The 18840-nt window shown below is 44.3% G+C and overlaps 1 protein-coding gene across 1 annotated transcript; it reads right to left on the bottom strand.

Annotated features, from left to right (window-relative positions):
• Positions 1 to 728: 728 nt before the first annotated feature.
• Hddc2 (HD domain containing 2) lies at positions 729 to 15353 on the bottom strand. Its single transcript, XM_055599484.1, has 6 exons — positions 15208 to 15353; positions 14047 to 14168; positions 12416 to 12518; positions 6999 to 7067; positions 2994 to 3132; positions 729 to 1087 (listed from the first exon to the last, which is right to left on the bottom strand). The coding sequence occupies exons 1-6, from the start codon at positions 15274 to 15276 to the stop codon at positions 990 to 992; spliced, it is 600 nt and encodes a 199-aa protein (XP_055455459.1). The 5' UTR covers positions 15277 to 15353; the 3' UTR covers positions 729 to 989.
• Between the last annotated feature and the right edge of the window lie 3487 nt (positions 15354 to 18840).

Raw genomic sequence — 18840 nt, 5'->3', positions numbered from 1 at the left:
TGGACAGCCATCCTTTCCACACTTTTCGATGGGGTACACAACCTAAAGGCATGCAGAATGGATTATTATCTCAGCGGAGAGAAATGAAAGGGAGACATGAGGTTGGTAGAGAACTGCTTTGGGTGCAGTAACTCCAGCAACATTCTTTATAATCATTCACAAATGTTATTATAATCAAGGTGCTAAATCAAATAAGGGAAAAAGGGGAGGACACATAGAGTTGGAAATACTTTACCCCAGTTTATTTCCTCAGATAATGGGAAGGAAGGCAGACCTGCTAACAGGCTTAGAGATGTCCAGTGAGAGGCTGAGGAATCATGCAGTAAAATCTGGCTCCAGCTGGGCATGGTGCCACAGGCCTGTAATGCCAGCTCTTGGGAAGGAGTACGTCGGGTGTCCGGGAGCAGCCAGAGTGAAACATTCCCTCAAAGAGCATCAAAAGTTAGCCTGGAGAAAGTGACTGTGTGGTAATAGCATCTCACCAGGGTGACGATACAGGACTAACGTGCACTTAGTAGCTCACTACTGTGCCTGAAGAGGACTCTGGTCTTTAAAGTAATTATAATTGGCCACGCATGGTAGTGCACGCCTTTCATCACAGCACTCGGGATGCAGAGGCAGGCGGGGCTCTGTGAGCTTGAGGTCAGCCTAGTCTACAAAGTAAGCAGATAGGTAGCTACACAGAGAAACCCTCTATTGGAAAAACAAACAAACAAAGCAAAACAGAAGCCAAAGTTTGGAGTGTTTAATATTTAATTCACACACACACAAAAAAAGGCATGCTCCTTTCGAGTCTTTGTCCATGGCATCTTCCTGAGCATTTCTGGTTCAATGGCTTCTTTTAGGGACTGTATTATATCACATTTCTTGTTCATGTCCAGACAACAGAAAAAAGACTCTTGTCTTGGGAATTCCCCAGACCAATTGTAGGAAAACACATCCCCAGGAAGCAGAGGGAGAAAGCAGCATGGCACAGCAGCAGGGAGAGCTCAAGGGCCTGGTTCTGTGGAGGTTATGGCCATGCTGGCGTTCCTCTCAGCCTCCAGCTCCGAAACAAGCTCGACTATCTCAGGATGGCTGAATTTTCCTGGGAGGAGGAGAAAAAAAAAAAAAAAAAGAGAGAAAGACATTTCCACATTGATGAGAGAAGACACCAACTTCTTCAGTTTGGCTATCCCGGGCTCTGTTCTGTGAGCTAGACCATACCTCAAAGTAGGAGACTCTAGGTCTCAAGAGATGGTAAAGGAGACCACTCTATCCAGGGTACAGGGACGAGAATCAAGCGAAGAATCATAAGTTAGGCAGAACTAGAGGAAAGATCATGAGGCAGCCCTGGAGTGCCTCTACCAGGAACTCTAGGAGACACCTGAGTGTGAGAGTTGAGAAGGTGTTTTTTTCCCCAAACTGAAATGAATTAAGAGGATCCAGTACCTACATAAAAATTGGTCTGCTATCGTCCCTGCTCCTCAGCCAAGGGTTCAGAAAGCAAGAAGAGAAAAAGAGTGCAGAGCCGTGATGCGAGTGAGAGAGAAAAGGAAAGCTAAGGCCGAGCTCCTCTTCAAAACTGTTGTCACAGGACTGGTGCATTGGCACATCGGGTCAAGGAACTTGCCACCAAGTCTGACAACCTGAAATCTACTCCTGACCTCCCATGGTGGAAGGGGAGAACCAGCTCCCGGAAGTGGTCCTTTCACTTCCCCACAAGGGCTATGGCATGCCCTCAACACCTATCAAATAAATTAATATGAAAAAACATTTAAATTGTAATAGTTGCAGTTTACATGTATCTTCATGTTTCTTATTAATGAAACCTTTTCTCTTTTAACTAATAACTTTTTTTTAAAATGAAGATAGAATCATATCAATTTTCCATTCCCTCCACGGCCTCCAACCTTTCCCATTTACCTGGCCTCCTTATCTTTGTTCTTACATATATGGACTTAGAAATGAGTCCTCTCCTTAAGCATTTGTCACTGACATAAACGGAAGCCAATTCTCCAGTTTTCTCCAATCGGCTGGGTTATATTTGTTTACTAACTTTTTAATGGAAGCAATGCGCTGAAGTGCAAACTAGGTGGATCTTAGCTTCGGCGCCGCTGTTAGCAAGTCACTGTCTTTCTGGGCTTATGTTTCTTTCTCAGTGAAACAGGCTCTGAACTCGATAGACAGCTCTCCACTCACATTTGATTCCGCTTGTATTTCACTTTCTATCTTTCCCACTGTGAATCTATTACAATGCAAGATAACTAACCGTAAAGGGCAAAGATGGCCTATATTTTAAATTACTGGTGAAATGCGCTACTTGGAACCCACTCGCCTCTTACAGCATGAGCGGCACACCATGAAAGGAAAGAGCCAGAAAGGAAACATGCCATACTCAGTGGTTTATGGCATAACCACTCACTCCTGCTGCCACATTGTGAAAAGAAACTCAGACAGCGCATAAAGAAGGGGCGGAGCCTATAAAACGTGAAGCTACAAGCTTGTGCCCTTGAAGGAGAAGTGAGGGCTCAGCCTCTCCTTTTGTCAAGTTCTGGCCATGAGGTAAAGAGCTGCACTCCAGCATATATACCCAACCATGACGTACCACCACCCAAAGCAATGGGCCAAGCAATCTTAACTAAAACTTTTAAAACTACGAGCTAAAAGAGACCTTCCTCATTCTACCCCAACCTTATAACCCGAAAGCACTAACACATCGGAGCACGTTCACATGCACTGCCTCCCCCTGAAAACCAATCCTGGACTTAAGAAAGGAATTCTGTCTCCTATTTTTTCAGATGAGGCATGGGCTCCTGAGCAGCTGGCAGGCGGCAGAAGCAGAATGAGAACATGGTGCTCAGATGTCCAAGTGGCAGTGCTCCTGAGTGCTCCTAGGGCACCTCAACTAGCCATCCCGCCACTACCATTTTCTACCCCTGTTGGGGCTCAGTAACACACCAACAGTGCTTACACTAACCCAACCCATCAGACACGTTTATGAGCTTGAGTACCTGCTGTGGAATCATAGAAGTCTTGAAGTCGCCCAGGCTTATTCTCCAGGTGTTCATATTCTGATGCCTGAAGGATCATTTCACACTGGTCCAACTGCTTCACGAATCTGGCCTCTTCGCTAGATTGGGTCTCATACTCCTGAGGGACGGGACATTTAAAGGGCACTGAAGGGCATGTTTAGGCTGCAAGGAGTCAGAGTCATGTCCTGGGGAATGAATATTCAGCACTGTGTACAGATAATTAGAGGCACTTGACTTGAAGGCTCAGTGGAGCATGGGGACTCCAAGCAAAGACATTCATAATCACTCCACAAATGCCACCGGGTGCCCTGGATGTCTCATTTGTTCCTCTTAAATACTTCCAAATTCTTCTCTTCCTGTCTTGGTTTCAAGATCAACATTCTTTTTTTTTTTTTTAAGAAATTTAATTTATGTGTATATGTCCATGTGTGTGCACATGAAATGTTTGTAATTGCTGTCCATCTTCTTTGAGAGAGAAGAGATCTCTCATCAGCCTATGGTTTGCTACATAGGCTAGATGGCCAGTAAGCCCCAAGGATCTGGCCCTCTCTGTCTCCCTGAACTTGAGATTGCAGGCATATTCTACCATACTGCCTGCCTGCCTTTCCTTTCCCTTCCTCTCTTCCTCCCTCCCTATTTCCTTCCTCCCCCACTCCCTTCCTCTAACCTATGCTCTGATCAAACTCAAGTCTCCATACTTGTCAGGAAAGCACCTACAAACAGAGCTACTTCCTCAGCCAAAAGACCCGATCCTTTCATCCACTTGAGCTTAAGAGTATACTTGTATATCTGTGCTGTCCTCATTTCTCACCAGATTGCCTCTTTCTCTAAGGTAATTAACACCTTTGCTAATTACTTTTCATTCTGGGGTTACCTGGAGATCTTTGTCCTGGTGGTCCACCTAATCAGTTAAGTCCCTCTGGGTTATAACAACTGGGGACATTAGAGAATTCTATGAGTTTTGCACACACTACTGTGCATGTGTGTTGGTGGCAGGAGATGGTGAATCCGGTGGCAGAAGAGGAGCATTTCTACCTTTTCCCATCTCACTGCTGAGTGAAACAGATTTTTTTCCTGTTCTCAGAATAAATCATCTGCTACAAGTTCTAATAAATGCTACACAGGATCATGTGTCTATTAAGACCAAAGTATTCCCAACTGGTTTCTTGCAGAATTCTCATTTGTAATTCCACCCCAGATGTGTTCAGATAACAGGCCTGTCACACTTTCCTGGCAGCGAGTCGTGATACAAATTACCGAAAAGTTTCTTAGGTTGAATTTGAAGCTGTGGTCTTACAAAGGCACCCATTTGAATTTGGTAAGAGCTGAATCTTACCTTACACGGGGAAATCGTTTAAACATGAAGCCTAATATATTTTTGCTTTATCTCAAAGGCACTTAAAAAAATCACATTTTATTTAAGTGTTCATTCACAGTCATAGTTAGGCAGTTATATTAACTAAATTCAAGTTCACAATTTAGCCAAAGGAAACTAAATACTCCAAGCAAACCAATCTAGAATTTCTTTTTTGCTCAAAGTGAGGAGAAAAAAAAATTTTTTTTTTAAAAAAAGAGTGTTAAGAAATACAGTATAATGTACTGGTCAGTTTTTGACAGCTTGATACAAAACGAGGGTCACCTTGGAAGAGGGAATCCAGATTGGACTGCCTCTATCAGAACAGCCTATGGGCACATCTGTGGGCATCTTCATGATGTGAGAGGGTTCAGCCCCACTGCGGTGGTGCCACCCCTGGGCAGATGGTCTTTGCACACCAAGCAAGCCCCTAAACAGTGCTCCTTCCTGGTCCTGCCTCTACTCTTGCTTCTGTTATCATCCTGATTCCTTCAGGGATGAACTATTTTTAGGACACAAGCCTAATAAACCCTTTCCTCCCCAAGCTGTTTTTGTTCATGTTCATTGTTTATCACAGCAAGAACAAGCAAGCTTATCCGACCAATTGTATAGAGAACACTAATGAATTTACAGAAGACTTCCCTGGCTGAACTCTGGGTCATCTTTTACCAGGACAGGGATGCATGCTGGCAAGAGAATCAAAACTCAGTAGAGTAAAGGTTATCAAGTTTAAGAAAGAAAAGCCCTGGATAAAAATAGGAGAGGGCAACATGGTTAGGAAATCCCTAAAAACAAGTCTCTGTATTTCCCTAAAATTACATTAAAACACACACACACACACACACACACACACACACATACACATAAACAGATATCCCACACCATCACCACCACCACCAATAACAACTTCCCTAGGGAGGAAGATCTGAATTAAATTTCATTCCATCAGTTCAGGAGATATAATTTCAAACCAAGATGATCAACAGAAAATCAAAGTGACCAGATCTCACAGAAACCGAGAAGACAGAATAGGAAGTAACACCCCCACAGTCACATCAGAAAGACATTCTCAGATTTAAAATTAGATCTACCACAAACTACCCCCAAAGAACCGGAAGACATGAAAAAAGTAAAACATTAAAAAACAAGCTAGAAAAAAATTAGACATAGAGGTTATTTTGAAAAAGAAATATAAGTGACGTGGAATCCAAGGGCAACTAAGAATGATAACTATAACTAAGAGAAATAAAAACTGAAATGGAGTTTACCCTTAAGAGTTTTAAAAAATTAAGATACAAAGGGTTTAAGAGAAACTGACATCTGCTTTGATAGTCTGCAGGGCAGAGGCTTTCAGAGGCCCTCTGTGGCAGGTTCCTAGGTTGTTTCCTGTTTTCTTCTTCTGGCTTTCAGAGGCCCTCTGTAGCAGGTTCCTAGGTTGTTTCCTGTGGCCAACTGTCGGGCAGAGTGAATGGAATTTTATGTAAGAAGTGGGAAATAGCAAGAGCTGGAGAGGACAGGAACTCCACAAGGAAAGCAACAGAACAAGAAAATTTGAACACAGGGAACTTCCCAGAGACTCATACTCCAACCAAGGACTATTCATGGAGATAACCTAGAACCCCTGCACAGATGTAGCCCATGGCAGTTCAGTTTCCAAGTGGGTTCCATAGTAATGGGAAGAGGGACTACCTCTGACATATCTGATTGGCCTGCTCTTTGATCACCTCCCCCTGAGGGGGGAGCAGCCTTACCAGGCACAGAAGATGACAATGCAGCCACCTCTGATGAGAACTAATAGTCTAAGATCAGAAAGAAGGAGAGGAAGACCTCCCCTATCAGTGGACTTGGGGAGGGGCATGCATGCAGAAAGGGGAGGAAGGGTGGAATCGGGAGGGGAAGAGGGAGGGGCTTATGGGGGGTACAAAATGAATAAAGTGTAATTAATAATAAGAATAAATATTAAAAAAATAAAAAAATTTATTACAAAAAAAAGAGAAATTGACAAACATTGGAAATTGGCAAAAAACGAACTAACCGAAGCATATAGGATAGTAGAAAATAAGAAAGGAAGAGAGGAAGAAAGGAAGGAAGGAAGAAAGAAAGGAAAGAAAGGAAGAAAGGAAGAAAGGAAGAAAGAAAGAAAGAAAGAAAGAAAGAAAGAAAGAAAGAAAGAAAGAAGAAAGAAGGAAGGAAAGACAGACTAGACATCAATAAAATTTTCTTGCAATTACAGTTTTTTCTAAAGTATGTTGAAATCATAGACTATAAATAACTAAGGAAAGTAACTCAGCCTGATCAATACAAAGATACATTCTAACAAAAATTTCCCCAAAAAAAAAAAAGAAAGAAATTCTTTGGACTCCTATTCTTATAGATTCTATTATAGAATCTATTCTTATAGATTCTGGCACATAATAAAAAATAAAATAATGATTAGACTTTGACAGCAATGTTTTATGTTAGACAATAATGAGAGAAATGTACTTAAGATATTCAAGGTGAAAAAAAACTGTGAGTTAGGGATTTTTTTAATTCAGAAACTAACATGGATAAGCCGTATAAATTCAGTAATAATAGTAATAATAATAATAATAATAATAATAATAAAACAGCCCAGTAGGTATACTCACTTCCCAGAGTTCATAGAGCTCTTTCCGGAGGTCCTCTGGCAGCAGCTGGGTAATCTCTTTCATAGCCTCCTGAAATATAAAACCATTAAATCCCATCTACAAAAGCCAAACAAGGAACTCAGATTCTTCTAAATAACTCCCAGTAGAATAAACTGGCCTTTGCTGGTCCCAATTTTTTTTTAAAGTATTATATTCATTTTCTATTATTGCCATAACTGCAAAACTTAAAAGCATCACACAAAAAGGCAATCACTGTCACTGATGTAACAGAAGTTACATGGTCTTCTGAGGTTCAAATTCCCAGAATGCACTGCTGAACGCTCTGTCCTCTCTGTACCAAAAGACCTCACCACCTCAGGAGGCTGCCACCCAAAAGCACTCTCCTATCCTCTAACTGTCCACAGAGGGTCAAACAGCAGGACGGTGGGCAGCTGGGTCAGAGTGACTGTGTCCCCGGCCACTGTTTGAGGGGATGTCCTTGCAACTCATTGCTGACCACTCTGGGGCCTTTCTGCCATGTGTGCAGCAGAGTCTAAAGGCACCTTTGTCACCACAAGTGATGGTATCCAAATTCCAGAGCAAGGTAGAGAATATAAGGGTAAAAGGTGCTCTTTGCTTGCTCATAAATACTTCTAAGTCACACATGGCGCCCTCAGGCCAGTCTCTTCCTGCATTTCAATCATCCTAGTAGTCATTAACATACATTTTTTATAAGGCCAACTGGCTTCCAAATTGCCTTAAATTCCTTTTTTATCTTATCCTGTCTACCTCTTACTCTATTCTGTCGTTAACCAGAAGCTAAACTCTTTGAAAAGAATAAGCTGTAAGCATCAACTTCAGTAATAGCAAGGTCTCATATAAAATAAAACAATGAATTGGAGAAAAGCGATGAAAATGAAAATGGGTATTTGTCTGTATATTTATAAGCTGTTGGAAGGAAAAATATCCTAAAGCATAAAACTGTATCTAGAGCAAGCAGTATCTACCAGTACCAGCAATTTGCTCTTACAAGTAGCACCATCATCCTCCTGAGTGCCTTGCTCAGTCATATAGTATCACACCACCCTAAGCAGCATGAAATGAATTTTATACTTTTATTCTTGTTTATCATAAATCTCAGTAACGTACTTGAGAAAATACATTTGTATATATTAATTTTTTCTATGAACATTGCTTTTTACTATACTAGACCAGAAATACATTACTTTTTCTTTTGTTTTAGAAGTCCTCAAGACATTTGTGTATAGGAATATTAAAGTCCAATCTAAGAGAACGTGCTACACACTCTGAACAGCAATTGCCTTCCTCTTCTTGGCTGATGGACCCAGCACTGAATATGGCAGAACAAATTATAGCCCTTGCCTCCCTTACGCAAGAAACTTTGTTTTTATTTATTTTGGGTTTTTGAGACAGTTTCTCTGAGTAGCCTTGGCTATCCTGGAACTCACTCTGTAGACCAGACTAGCCTCGAACTCACAGAGATCTGCCTGCCTTTTCCTCCAAGGGCTGGGATTAGAGGTGTGCACCACTACTGCCTGGCTAAGATACGTTATTCATATGAATGCATCCCAAGACTGAATCAGCTTTTCGGAGATCACACCATCCAAATACTGACTGACTACAAAGCTCCTTATTGACTACAATTACTGTGTTCTTTGGCAAACAAAACACAACAAATATGTTGCTTCTCTCTTAAAACAGATTTTCCTGAGATCTAAATTTATCAACGTAACTTGTTACACAATGAGAATTGTCCTTTTTTAAACCGTTTTTTGAGGACTTCATACCTAAGTCCTGTACCTCCATCACTTCTATCCCCACTTCATCCTCCCAACTTCTGCTGTGTTCCTCACTCCCTCTCATATCTGTCACCTCTCTTTCGATTATTATGGGTTACATACACATATATAATTACAACCTGCTGAGTCCGTGTAATGCTGCATGTGCTTGTGTGCGTGTATGTGTGTGTGTGTGTACACATGTGTGTGTCTAGAGCTGATTGGATGGCACTGAGCAATCTGTTAGGGGCCGTGTCCCTGGAAAAGACTTACCCTCTGTCCTCAGAGCTATTCGTTGTCTATAGCTCTTCACGTAGAGGCAAGGGCTTATAAGATCTGGTGGCCCAAACAAGACCTCCACAACAGTGCCCCCAGCTGAGAATGATACTTTTGAGGCCTCCTTGTCTGATGGCTTATACCACAGAGCCACGCCTTTTAAAATGAACTCTCTGATATCAACTTCACTGGAGATCCTAGAAATGAGCCAAGACCTCACTATTATACCTTCACTGCATCACTCAGTCATACATTTTGAGGTAGCCGGCTTCTTCCTTTGCTGTGGCACCTCAGTCAAATCAACAAATATCTTTTTCAGTTTTGTGACACACACACTTGCTACTCACACCATGACACAGCGGAGTGGTGTGGTAGCTCGCTCAGGTTCTAGATGCAGACTGGTCTTCAACCTTGGCTTGGCATCTCCTTGCTGACACGCCCTGACCAAGTCACTCAGTCCTTTCGTCGGGCAGTCTTCTCGCTTGCAAGGCAGTACCTTCCTAAGAGGTGTGTGTGGTGTGAGCACACACGCGTGCAATGCTCATGACTCGGCATGAGCCCTCTAAACGTTCGCTTTGATTTCTCACTCTCTCTACTTTCCAAATACTCCCGCAATAAAGTCCAATTCGTCTCACATCACCTCCCAGTTCTTCAGCCACTCTGCCCCTCACACATACGTGTGTGTAACACGACTCTGCATGCCATCTGAACAAGTGTCTCTCTGTGCAAAGGAGTGCAGCCAGACACTCCTACCCCCAACCTCTAAGTCCAGCCCCTAGATCCTCGTGATTTCTGGTAGGCAACACTGGCCAGATTGGGCTATAATAAAAGGTCTATGTGTCGTGACAGAGGAAGGGGGAGAGACTGCAAGTGTTGCTTTTGGTCCCCTGCCTGAGTCCTGTCTTTTGTGCCCTCGTCCTGCCTTTCATCTTAATAGCAAATGTCCTCTAAAACAGTCACCCTTCCAGTTCACTAAGTAGTCTGTCCCCATCCTGTCCCCACCCTCTTCCCTCAGCCACTTCAGCTTAAATCCTGGCCAGCCAGTCACATGATGCTTCTGGTTCACATTATGCTCATCTTTCCTAAGGCCGAGCAGCCTTCAGTAATTATCTGAATGCATGTCTCAGAGAGCCCACTCCTCTTCATAAATGCCATCTGTTTAGGGAACGCCAACCCTCTTGTTCCCAAACCCAGGCCAGCAGCAGGAAGAGGTCGTGTTGCCCCAGCTTCCTTCAGGCCCTGGGTTTCTCGGCCAAGAACTTGATGTTCTTCAAGAGGCCTGCCTGGCCCTCTGCCTATGACATTTCTTTCTCTGTGAATCGGCAGGAGTGGGTGGCAGCAAGGAAGACTGGGGACAGAAAGGCTTTTCTCCTAAGCACAGCATGGCACCTTGAGAAAACAGCAACACCTTGACTCTCAGGACCTTGTGGTCTTCCCTTGGGCAGCAAATCAGGACCATCCAGTCTCACATCCTTGGTTTTCTCCACCTCTGGTAGCTATAGTTCCTTTTCACTGTCTGTGGTTCTTCCCCAGAAGTTTCTGGCATGCTCTTCTGTGGAGCAAACCCTCGTGCACTTCTAGGAGAGAATACTTCCTTCAGCAGGACTCTTCACTCAGATATCTGTATTTATGCAGAAATGGAACCAACACCCTCCAACGAGCTTCATGAGTGAGGTGTTTTACTCTGGGTCACGATTCATTGTACATCATCCTCTGGTTCAAGTGCCAATTTCTTTCTACAACAGAGAATTTCAGCAGTCTGCATTCTTTCTGTATGGATTCTGTAACCTAAGCAACCTAAGAATTCTTTTTCACAACCATCTAGACCCACACTGGGAAATATTTCCTTCCGTCATGATGTGCAGATTATCTTTTTGGGCCTGTCCCTTGAGAAGAAGGGGAATGGATGGATACAGTCTTATACTATTCACAAGTTTATAGGGCAAGTTGAACCTAAATTAGCTCCAGTTCTTCATGGGATCTTCTTGCTTCTGGAGGGGCAAAAGCCCTATTGGCTTCTTAGCTCTAGTCTCCATTATCTCTGCAACAGCTAAACACACCTTCTCTACTAAACCATCTCAATGAAGACTTCCTCACTAAATGACTTAGGGCCCATCTCAAAGGCCTACAAGAAAAGTCATTTGCAGAAATGGTTACTGGATAGCACCCTTCAGCTGTACAGGATGAAAGAGTGAGGGTGAGGAGGAATTAAAAGGAACCTTCTTCCTGTGTGTGTGTTTTTTTTTTTTTTTTTTTTTTTTCTTTTCTTTTAAAATGTTTTTTTTTTTTTTTTTTTTTTTTTAGCCCTGGACCCTGAATTTAGAGTTTCCACTGATGTTGATTTAATGTCTTATCAATGCTATTTATTTCTGTGAGTGTAAGTGTTTTCTCTTACTTTCTATTTTTCTAGCCTCTAAAGGTCTAACTTAAAATTTACTAAAAAGTAATTATAATACCGAACATATTTGCGATTTAGACCATTTCTCTCCAAACACTGTAAGTATGTGTGTGTGGCGGCGGCGGCGGCGGCGGCAGTGTTGGCAGGAGGAATATACTTTCTACAGTTGAGTTATGTCCCAGCTATTTCTACTAGTCTAGAGACAGTTAGGCCATCTATCTAGACACACTAACAAGAACTGAAGCCTGTCTCCTCCATACCACCCTGAACACACCCCATCCCACCTGACATCAGAAGCTAAGCAGGGTCTGGCCTGGTTAGTACATGGATCAAAGACTGCCTGGGATACTGAGTGCTGTATGCTTAAAAGCCAGGGGGCAGTGGTGAACACCTTTAATCCAAGCACTTGGGAGGCAGAGGCAGGCAAAGCTCTGAGCTGGAGGCCAGCTTGGTCTACAGAGTGAGCTACAGGACAGCCATGGCTACACAGAGAAATCCTGTCTTGAAAAATGGGGAAAAAAAAAAATGAAGCCAACATGACAACTCGTTCCTGTGTCAAACAAGGCTGGAACAGGCTTATAGTTCTGTTTTTATATGAAACAATGCTGAGAATAATCCAAAACCAATTCACCAGCCAAGGAAGCCTTGCTTAGAGAAGACTGCTAACCTCCTAAAAACAGTCAGTATGGGTAACACACTTCAAGACTGTCTTAGATTTTCCCTCATTATTCCCACCAGATCTAAGCTATTTGGTACTAAATGCTATACAGACTCCGCTGGTTGTCTGTCATCACTTGAGCTCCATCTCAACACCTAGGCCCTAAAACTCTAAGCACGTCCTCTCTGACCTTCCCCTCCTGAGAAGTGCTAGGTGCTGTCCTCTACTGCAACAGGGCTAGTGAATTCTCTTCGCTTCGGCAACAGATGTTTCTTGCGGTCTTTTGCAGTCAATGACCAACACTGACCTCTTCTCGTCTATGCTTTTCTTCCTTGGGGATGTTATCTGCTGGTGCTATGTCCCCAACGATGCACTCTGCCATATCATGAACCAGGGCTAGGCGTATACATCTGACCAGGCGAGAAACGTTGAATAATTACACAAAATTACATTCACTACAAGTTTCTTTTCCGTACTATTTTTAAACTTAATATGTTTTTCTTTCTTCCCCTCTCATGGAATATTTTATTTAATATTTTCTAAAGTAATTATATTCTACCAGCCTACATTAGTTCTGAATCACAATTGTTTGTGAATATTTAACACAATACTATACACACTGACTGAGTATAGAATAAGTTGAACTTTTATAAATGGTTGATTTTACAAATATCACTTTTATAAGTTCCACAAAGCCAGGTGTTTTACTTACACAAAATTTAGGATCAATCATTTCCTCCAATGTCCTATTGCCAAAATCACCAATATTTAGGGTAATGGAAGTAGCTGAACAGATGGGGCCTTGAATTTGGCTACCAACCTTACTATCAACCGAAGTGTACCAAATTACTTAATTTAAATGTTTCCGTTTGTCCCTCTTAATTTCATCAGTGTAAAATGGATAACAGGGAGCCATTGCTTGTAGTGTTCTGGTCTAACATGCATAGGCTCCGTGACAGAGTATGTTCTTGCTCTATACTGATCATTAAATGCATAGCTATGATTACTACAATATAATTAATATAATATAATATAATATAACCATTAGAATGACAGAGTCAAGTAATGAAGTAGGTGCCCCAAAAGGGCTGGCAATTTTTTAGTCTTTTGCAGTCTTACTATTGAACAAAAGGCCTTGAAGCTTCCTAGGTTTCCCTGCCTCCAATTTCTTTCTGGTCCTGTTCAAATCTCAGACCTAATTCATCTCCAACTGACTTCATTTTTGTCTTCTGGGGTTTTTTTTGGCCGCAAATCCCCTATGTTAACACTATCTGCAAAGCAACAGGGCTCTCTGGGCTCCCCAAGGAACACTTTGCCATGCTTAACCCCACTTCCCCTTTCCCCCCAAAGTACTCCACTACTTTCCCATCACCGGGGCTTTGTTAATGGTGTCTCTGCCTGCAGGTCCTTCTACTACTTCTTCACCTGTGTCAACCCTTTGGAACTCAGCTCAGATGCCACCTGACCCACGAAGACCAACCGATAGGACATCTCCAGTGCTCCTGGAATAATTGGCTATTCTCCTACCCTAACTTCTTTTGTGATTTTTACTGAAGCCATGCTGGGTCTGTGCAATTTATTTGCTGTCTTCTATGTAAACCCCTGTCCTGCGGTGCCCAAGCAGTTTAAAAATGAGCCGATTACCTAACGGGACGCTACCTCTTTAAAGCACCTATAAACTCACTGCCTCACAACTTCAACCACGTGGCCTCACAAATGGCTGCCACTATTCATAGAAGCAGCTTGTTCAAAGCAAAACAAATACGAATTCGAAGGTACAGTTCAAGTATGCTCCTCTGCAAGGCCCTAACTTCCCACTTGTTTCCACAGAGACCAATGCACGCTGTATGAACAGAAAGTCTTCTATGGTTAGCAAGTGACCTAATCCTCACACAGAGTCCAGAGACCCGCACAAGTATCAGTGGTCCAGTCACTTACCGATCCTTGTTAAGGCGGTCATCTCTGGTCACCATGGCCATAACCGCCATTCGGTACATGTGATCTGACACGCTTTCTGGCTTTTCCACATTTCGGTATACCCAGCCAGTCCGTGGGACTCTCTAAGAAATAAGATAAGGAATTAAACAAACAAAATACCACCGCTGGAAACAACAACAAAAGCGACAAGCGCTCTTCACGAAAATGCCAGGGGATGGCCACAGAGTCAGAGTGTCAGCCGAGTAACGGTTTCAAACCTATTTCTTAAAAAACGCTTTATTCATCTGAAATCAAACCAGTGAGTGATCAAAATGCAACTCCCAAGTGCACAAAAGGTCCATCAGGCCTTACTCCGTGCTGATGAAGTGTAACTATGGACAATACACGCAAAGCTTTTACAGCCATAAAAGCAAAACTGGTGGTAAGCCTGGTGATGCGCGCCTGGAATCCCAGCCCTCCACAGGTGGAGGTCGGAGCCTGTGCTACCCAACAGCTGTGCTACCCATCTCGTCTCAAAGCTCCGTAGTAGCGAGGAAAAATGCAAAGCAAAGCCCCTGTATTTTTTCCTAACTACGAGAATGGGGGGGGGGGGAGAGCTGTCCAAAACCTCATTTCCACAATAAGAAAATCTTTTGTGCATAAACAATTCTGACACAGAAGGATTAAAGGGATTTCCACCGCAGTCAAGGATTTTATTCGATCAAGATGCGATCACGTGAGTCTGCATTCTCCCAGGGAGTTCTACGCTTCTGAAGAATTTTACAAAAACAGTAGTCACAGTGGCCGGGATCAGCTGATCTTGGACCCTAGGGGACTCCGCACCCAGCTCGGCCAAGGCAAGGGCTGAAGCTCGCTGAACCTGAATTATTAAGACAGTCATTTCCGGGAGTCCCCGCGGCAGAGGAAGGTCTCCACCGCTCCTGTGCGGGGCCGTGGGGGCCTTCCCAGCCTCCCTGCCCCTGTAGCTCCGCGGCATGCATCGTCCTCCGCCTAGGTGGCAGCCGCGGCGGCGCAGCCAGCTCCTGCCCGGCTCGCTCCCGGCCTGCGCCTTCCCAGCACACCCGGGCCGCGCGAGGCGGGGCTGAGCGAGGGGGCGCTGCGAGCCCCGGAGCCTGAGCCCCTGAACGGCCGCCTCCCGCCGGGCCGCGCCTCCGACCTTACCTTGAGCTGCCCGACCAGCCGCAGAAAACGCAACAGCCCGGCCCCTCGGCCAGAAGAGGCCGAAGCCATGATGGACTCCACCTAAGCGCCGGGCAACTCTCCGCCCTCCCCACCCTCCTCCAGCTCCTCCCAACTCTCCTCTGGCTCCTCCCCACCCTCCTCCAGCTCTTCCCCACCCTCCTCTAGCTCCTCCCCACCCTCCTCCGGTTCCTCCCCACCCTCCTCTGGCTCCTCCTCACCCTCCTCCAGCTCCTCCCCACTCTCCTCCGCCTCCTTCCTACCCTTAGGCTCCTCCCCACCCTACTCTGGCTTCGCACCACTCTCCTCCAGCTCCTCCCCACTTTCCTCCGGTTAATCTCCACCCTCCCCTGGCTCCTCCCCACTCTCCTCTGGCTCCTCCCTACACTCACCACTTCCTCCCTTGGTAGACCACCTTCTCGGTAGGGATGTTCAGGGTTAGGACTTTGCGTAGTCTCTTCTCAAGTCAACTTTCACATGGATCGCAGTTCGAAGCCCAGGTCCGAAGGGCCTAAGGAGAAAGTGGCTGGAGAATGCTTGCAGACTTTGCCTCTTAGAAGCTCAGTGTCTGGTTGGCGGGAAGAGCTAGTTATAAAGAGCCGCGCTTAAGGGCGCAGCATCCAAAACCTGTTCAACAGAGGGGAGGCTATAGAGGGAGGAAATGAGTACCAGGCATACCGGTAGACTTTGGAAGAAGTAGAAAACGGGCTAATAACGAGCAAGCCCATTGTGAAACCAAAAGCATCCTTTCCCCCCCCCCCCCCAAAAAAATGATCAGCAACTGCTGGGACCATCTGATTTGTTTCTATTAACAACTAACTTAAAGGTGGTACAAGCATTTAAAGGCAGTTAGTGGATATGGACAAAATTCCAGGAGAGGGATTCAAGGGTATGGACAAGATTCAAGGAGAAAGGGGAAGTGAGTATGTGGGAATAAAGAGAATACCGTACCAAGGACTATGCTAGGAAATTTCCCAACCTCCACTGCATGTATAGTCAACATAGCAGAAAGTTTGTAATAGAAAGTGTCTCAGTAGACGCTACGGAGCCCTAAGGCAGCATCTGTGAGCAGTATCTGGAATTATAAAGTCAATTTCAGAAGAAATTGAAAGTTGGGGGTACGGTATAGTGATGGAGCATTTGTATGTGTTAGGCCCCGAGTGATTTCCAGCACTGGAGGTAGGTGACTGAGTTATCATTGTTTGTATTACCTATAAAATAAAGGCATACCCAGCACCCACCGGGCTGCCTTGCTGTGATAAATTCCCAGGTGTGGAGGGTCCTATTCCTGCTGTTATTTATAGTCCCTATCTGCTCTCTCCTTATAGATAACGCTGTTACACACTCATCCTGCCACAGTCAGAGTTGGAGGTCATCACAATAAAAATGCATGTGAAAGTGGCTCTTCAGAGAATAAACATGTCTGGACATTATAAGTAGGATTTTGTGGAAGCAGAGAATCTTTACTAGCACCTTGCTTACGGATCTCGTTGGCAGCTGGAACCAGAAAGTGGAAGCCACTTTATTTAAAGCAGCTGGCAATTTCACGCGAGTAAGCTGCTCAGTCACGAGGACAAGCCACAGGAGCCACTGGCATGTTTCTCCACAGAAGCACACGGATAACAACAGCGGAAGTAAACTCACTCCTGTCCGATACACCTGCGAACGGCACGAAAACACATTCTGAGAGCAATTCCGTGTTTTGAAGAAGCTGCGGTCACAAGAGTTCTGTCTTGTTTTCTTGGAGTTTTCTCACCAGCACCCAGAATCCCCCTCGCTCAGCTCCAGTCTCAGACTGTGTTCTGACAACACCTGTGACTTGCATCACGCTTTAGCAAGGAAAGGACATTCCTACTAGAACAGGAGCGGAGGGAATAGGTTGAGGAATCAGGGAAAGACCTCACCGGTGACAGATGTCTTAAACCACTGGCTTTACTTGAAGATCTTACATCACAGCACAGTAGTGTTCACTGATGTAAGTCGTGCTGTCTCAGGAGCTTAATGCAGCTTTCTGAGGGGCAAACAGTGTAAGCACATTGTCTCTATGTGTGTTGGCCATTGACCCCTGAGAAGTGAGGCAGCATCGGATGGAGAGGAGAGCCACAGACTCTGAAGTGGATCTGAAGCCCGCTCTCCACTTCAGAGTCACAGTGGACAGGGCTCTCGGCTACTAACCACCTTCTGTTGTACAGCAGCTCTTTATAATAGGTGTTGTAGTAAACAATAAATGAGTGTTGAGCTATATAATGTTAATTATTAGCCCTAAGATTATCATGGCTGTATTATCTATCCTGCTAGAGCAAATAATGAGACATAGACAGCTGTTAGATTTATTATTGCTTTATTTACCTTGGGCCAGGCAGATATTTCACCTACTCTGGCTCAATAACCTCACCATCCATCTCCCAGCCCCCATCCAATGTCATCCACCTTAATCCTCCTCATGTGGTCTACCTTCCATCCATAATACCATAGTACTTGCTTCTATTCTTCATCTGGGCCTTTTCATGCCATTATTGGGGTCTTCCTCTTAGCCCAACTGTTTTTTTGTTTGTTTGTGTTTGTATTTGTTTTTGTTTGCTCCACACTAACTCTTTGTGGTGTCATCCTTTCTTCTCTCTTTCTATCTGTTTGTTTCCCATGCTTCTCCTGTCCTCTCCAAGCCCAGGAACCTCAGCCATGCCTACCCCATTCTGCCACACACAGGTATAGGCTGTTTAATCAACCAAACAGATAGAATGACTTAGATGGGTTTACACAACAAGGATAGGTTTACACAATAAGGACAGGTTTATGTGAGAATGTGCTCCTCTGAGCAGGGACAAGATCTTGGGGGCCTGTAACACACATCAGACCCGCCTCCAACAAATAGGTTTGAAGCCTAAGCGGGCCAGTGCTCAGGAAGCAATGGGAAAACCACCAGCAGTTACAAGAGCTGTTATTAACATGTTGTGTGAAAATGCATTTGCTCAAGGTAGTATCTACAAAATGGCTTATTAAAAAAAAAATCAGACTCTCAAGGATGCACTCCTTTTCTTAATGATAATAAAGTTTCCAAAGGCAAAGGCTATATGATAATGGAATACTGTAAGACCTAATCCTGGGCCTGCACACATGCCTAGAAAGAGTGTTTAGGGCCATAACTGTAGTAGTCACTCCTTTGTTGCTTTGATAAAAACAGTCCAACCAATCGCAACTTAAGTTCATTGTGTCAGGAAAGGAATGGGGACAGGACCAAGAATCTGAAAGGATCTGTTGCTCTCCTTGTGGAGCTCCTGTCCTCTCCAGGTCTTTCTATCTCCCCCTTCTTTCATAAGATTCCCTGCACTCTGCCCAAAGTTTGGCTATGAGTCTCAGCATCTGCTTCGATACCCTTCTGGGTAGAGTCTTTCAGAGGCCTTCTATAGAAATAGGCTCCTGTCCTGTTCCCTGTTTTCTCCCTCTTCTGATGTCCACCCTGTTTGCCTTTCTGAATGGGGATTGAGCATCTTACCCAGGGTCCTCCTCCTTGCTTAGCTCCAAGCAAGGACCATGCATGGAGGTAACCTAGAACCCCTGCGCAGATATAGCCCATGGCAGCTCAGTCTCCAAGTGGGTTCCCTAGTAAGGGGAACA

The sequence above is a fragment of the Psammomys obesus genome, unplaced genomic scaffold (genome assembly GCF_907164565.1).
Source record: "Psammomys obesus unplaced genomic scaffold, mPsaObe1.curated_primary_1811, whole genome shotgun sequence".
Taxonomy (NCBI): Eukaryota; Metazoa; Chordata; class Mammalia; order Rodentia; family Muridae; genus Psammomys; species Psammomys obesus.
This window is presented reverse-complemented; position numbering and strand designations above follow the sequence as displayed.

Excerpts from the sequence above, each read along its gene's own strand:
- Hddc2 (XM_055599484.1), bottom strand. The coding sequence starts at position 15,276 with ATGGCTTCGGCCTCTTCTGGCCGAGGGGCCGGGCTGTTGCGTTTTCTG. Across the intron at positions 7,068-12,415 it reads AAAAGCATAGACGAGAAGAG|GAGGCTATGAAAGAGATTAC; the intron begins GTCAGTGTTGGT and ends TTTATATTTCAG. Across the intron at positions 3,133-6,998 it reads AGCTCTATGAACTCTGGGAA|GAGTATGAGACCCAATCTAG; the intron begins GTGAGTATACCT and ends CCCGTCCCTCAG.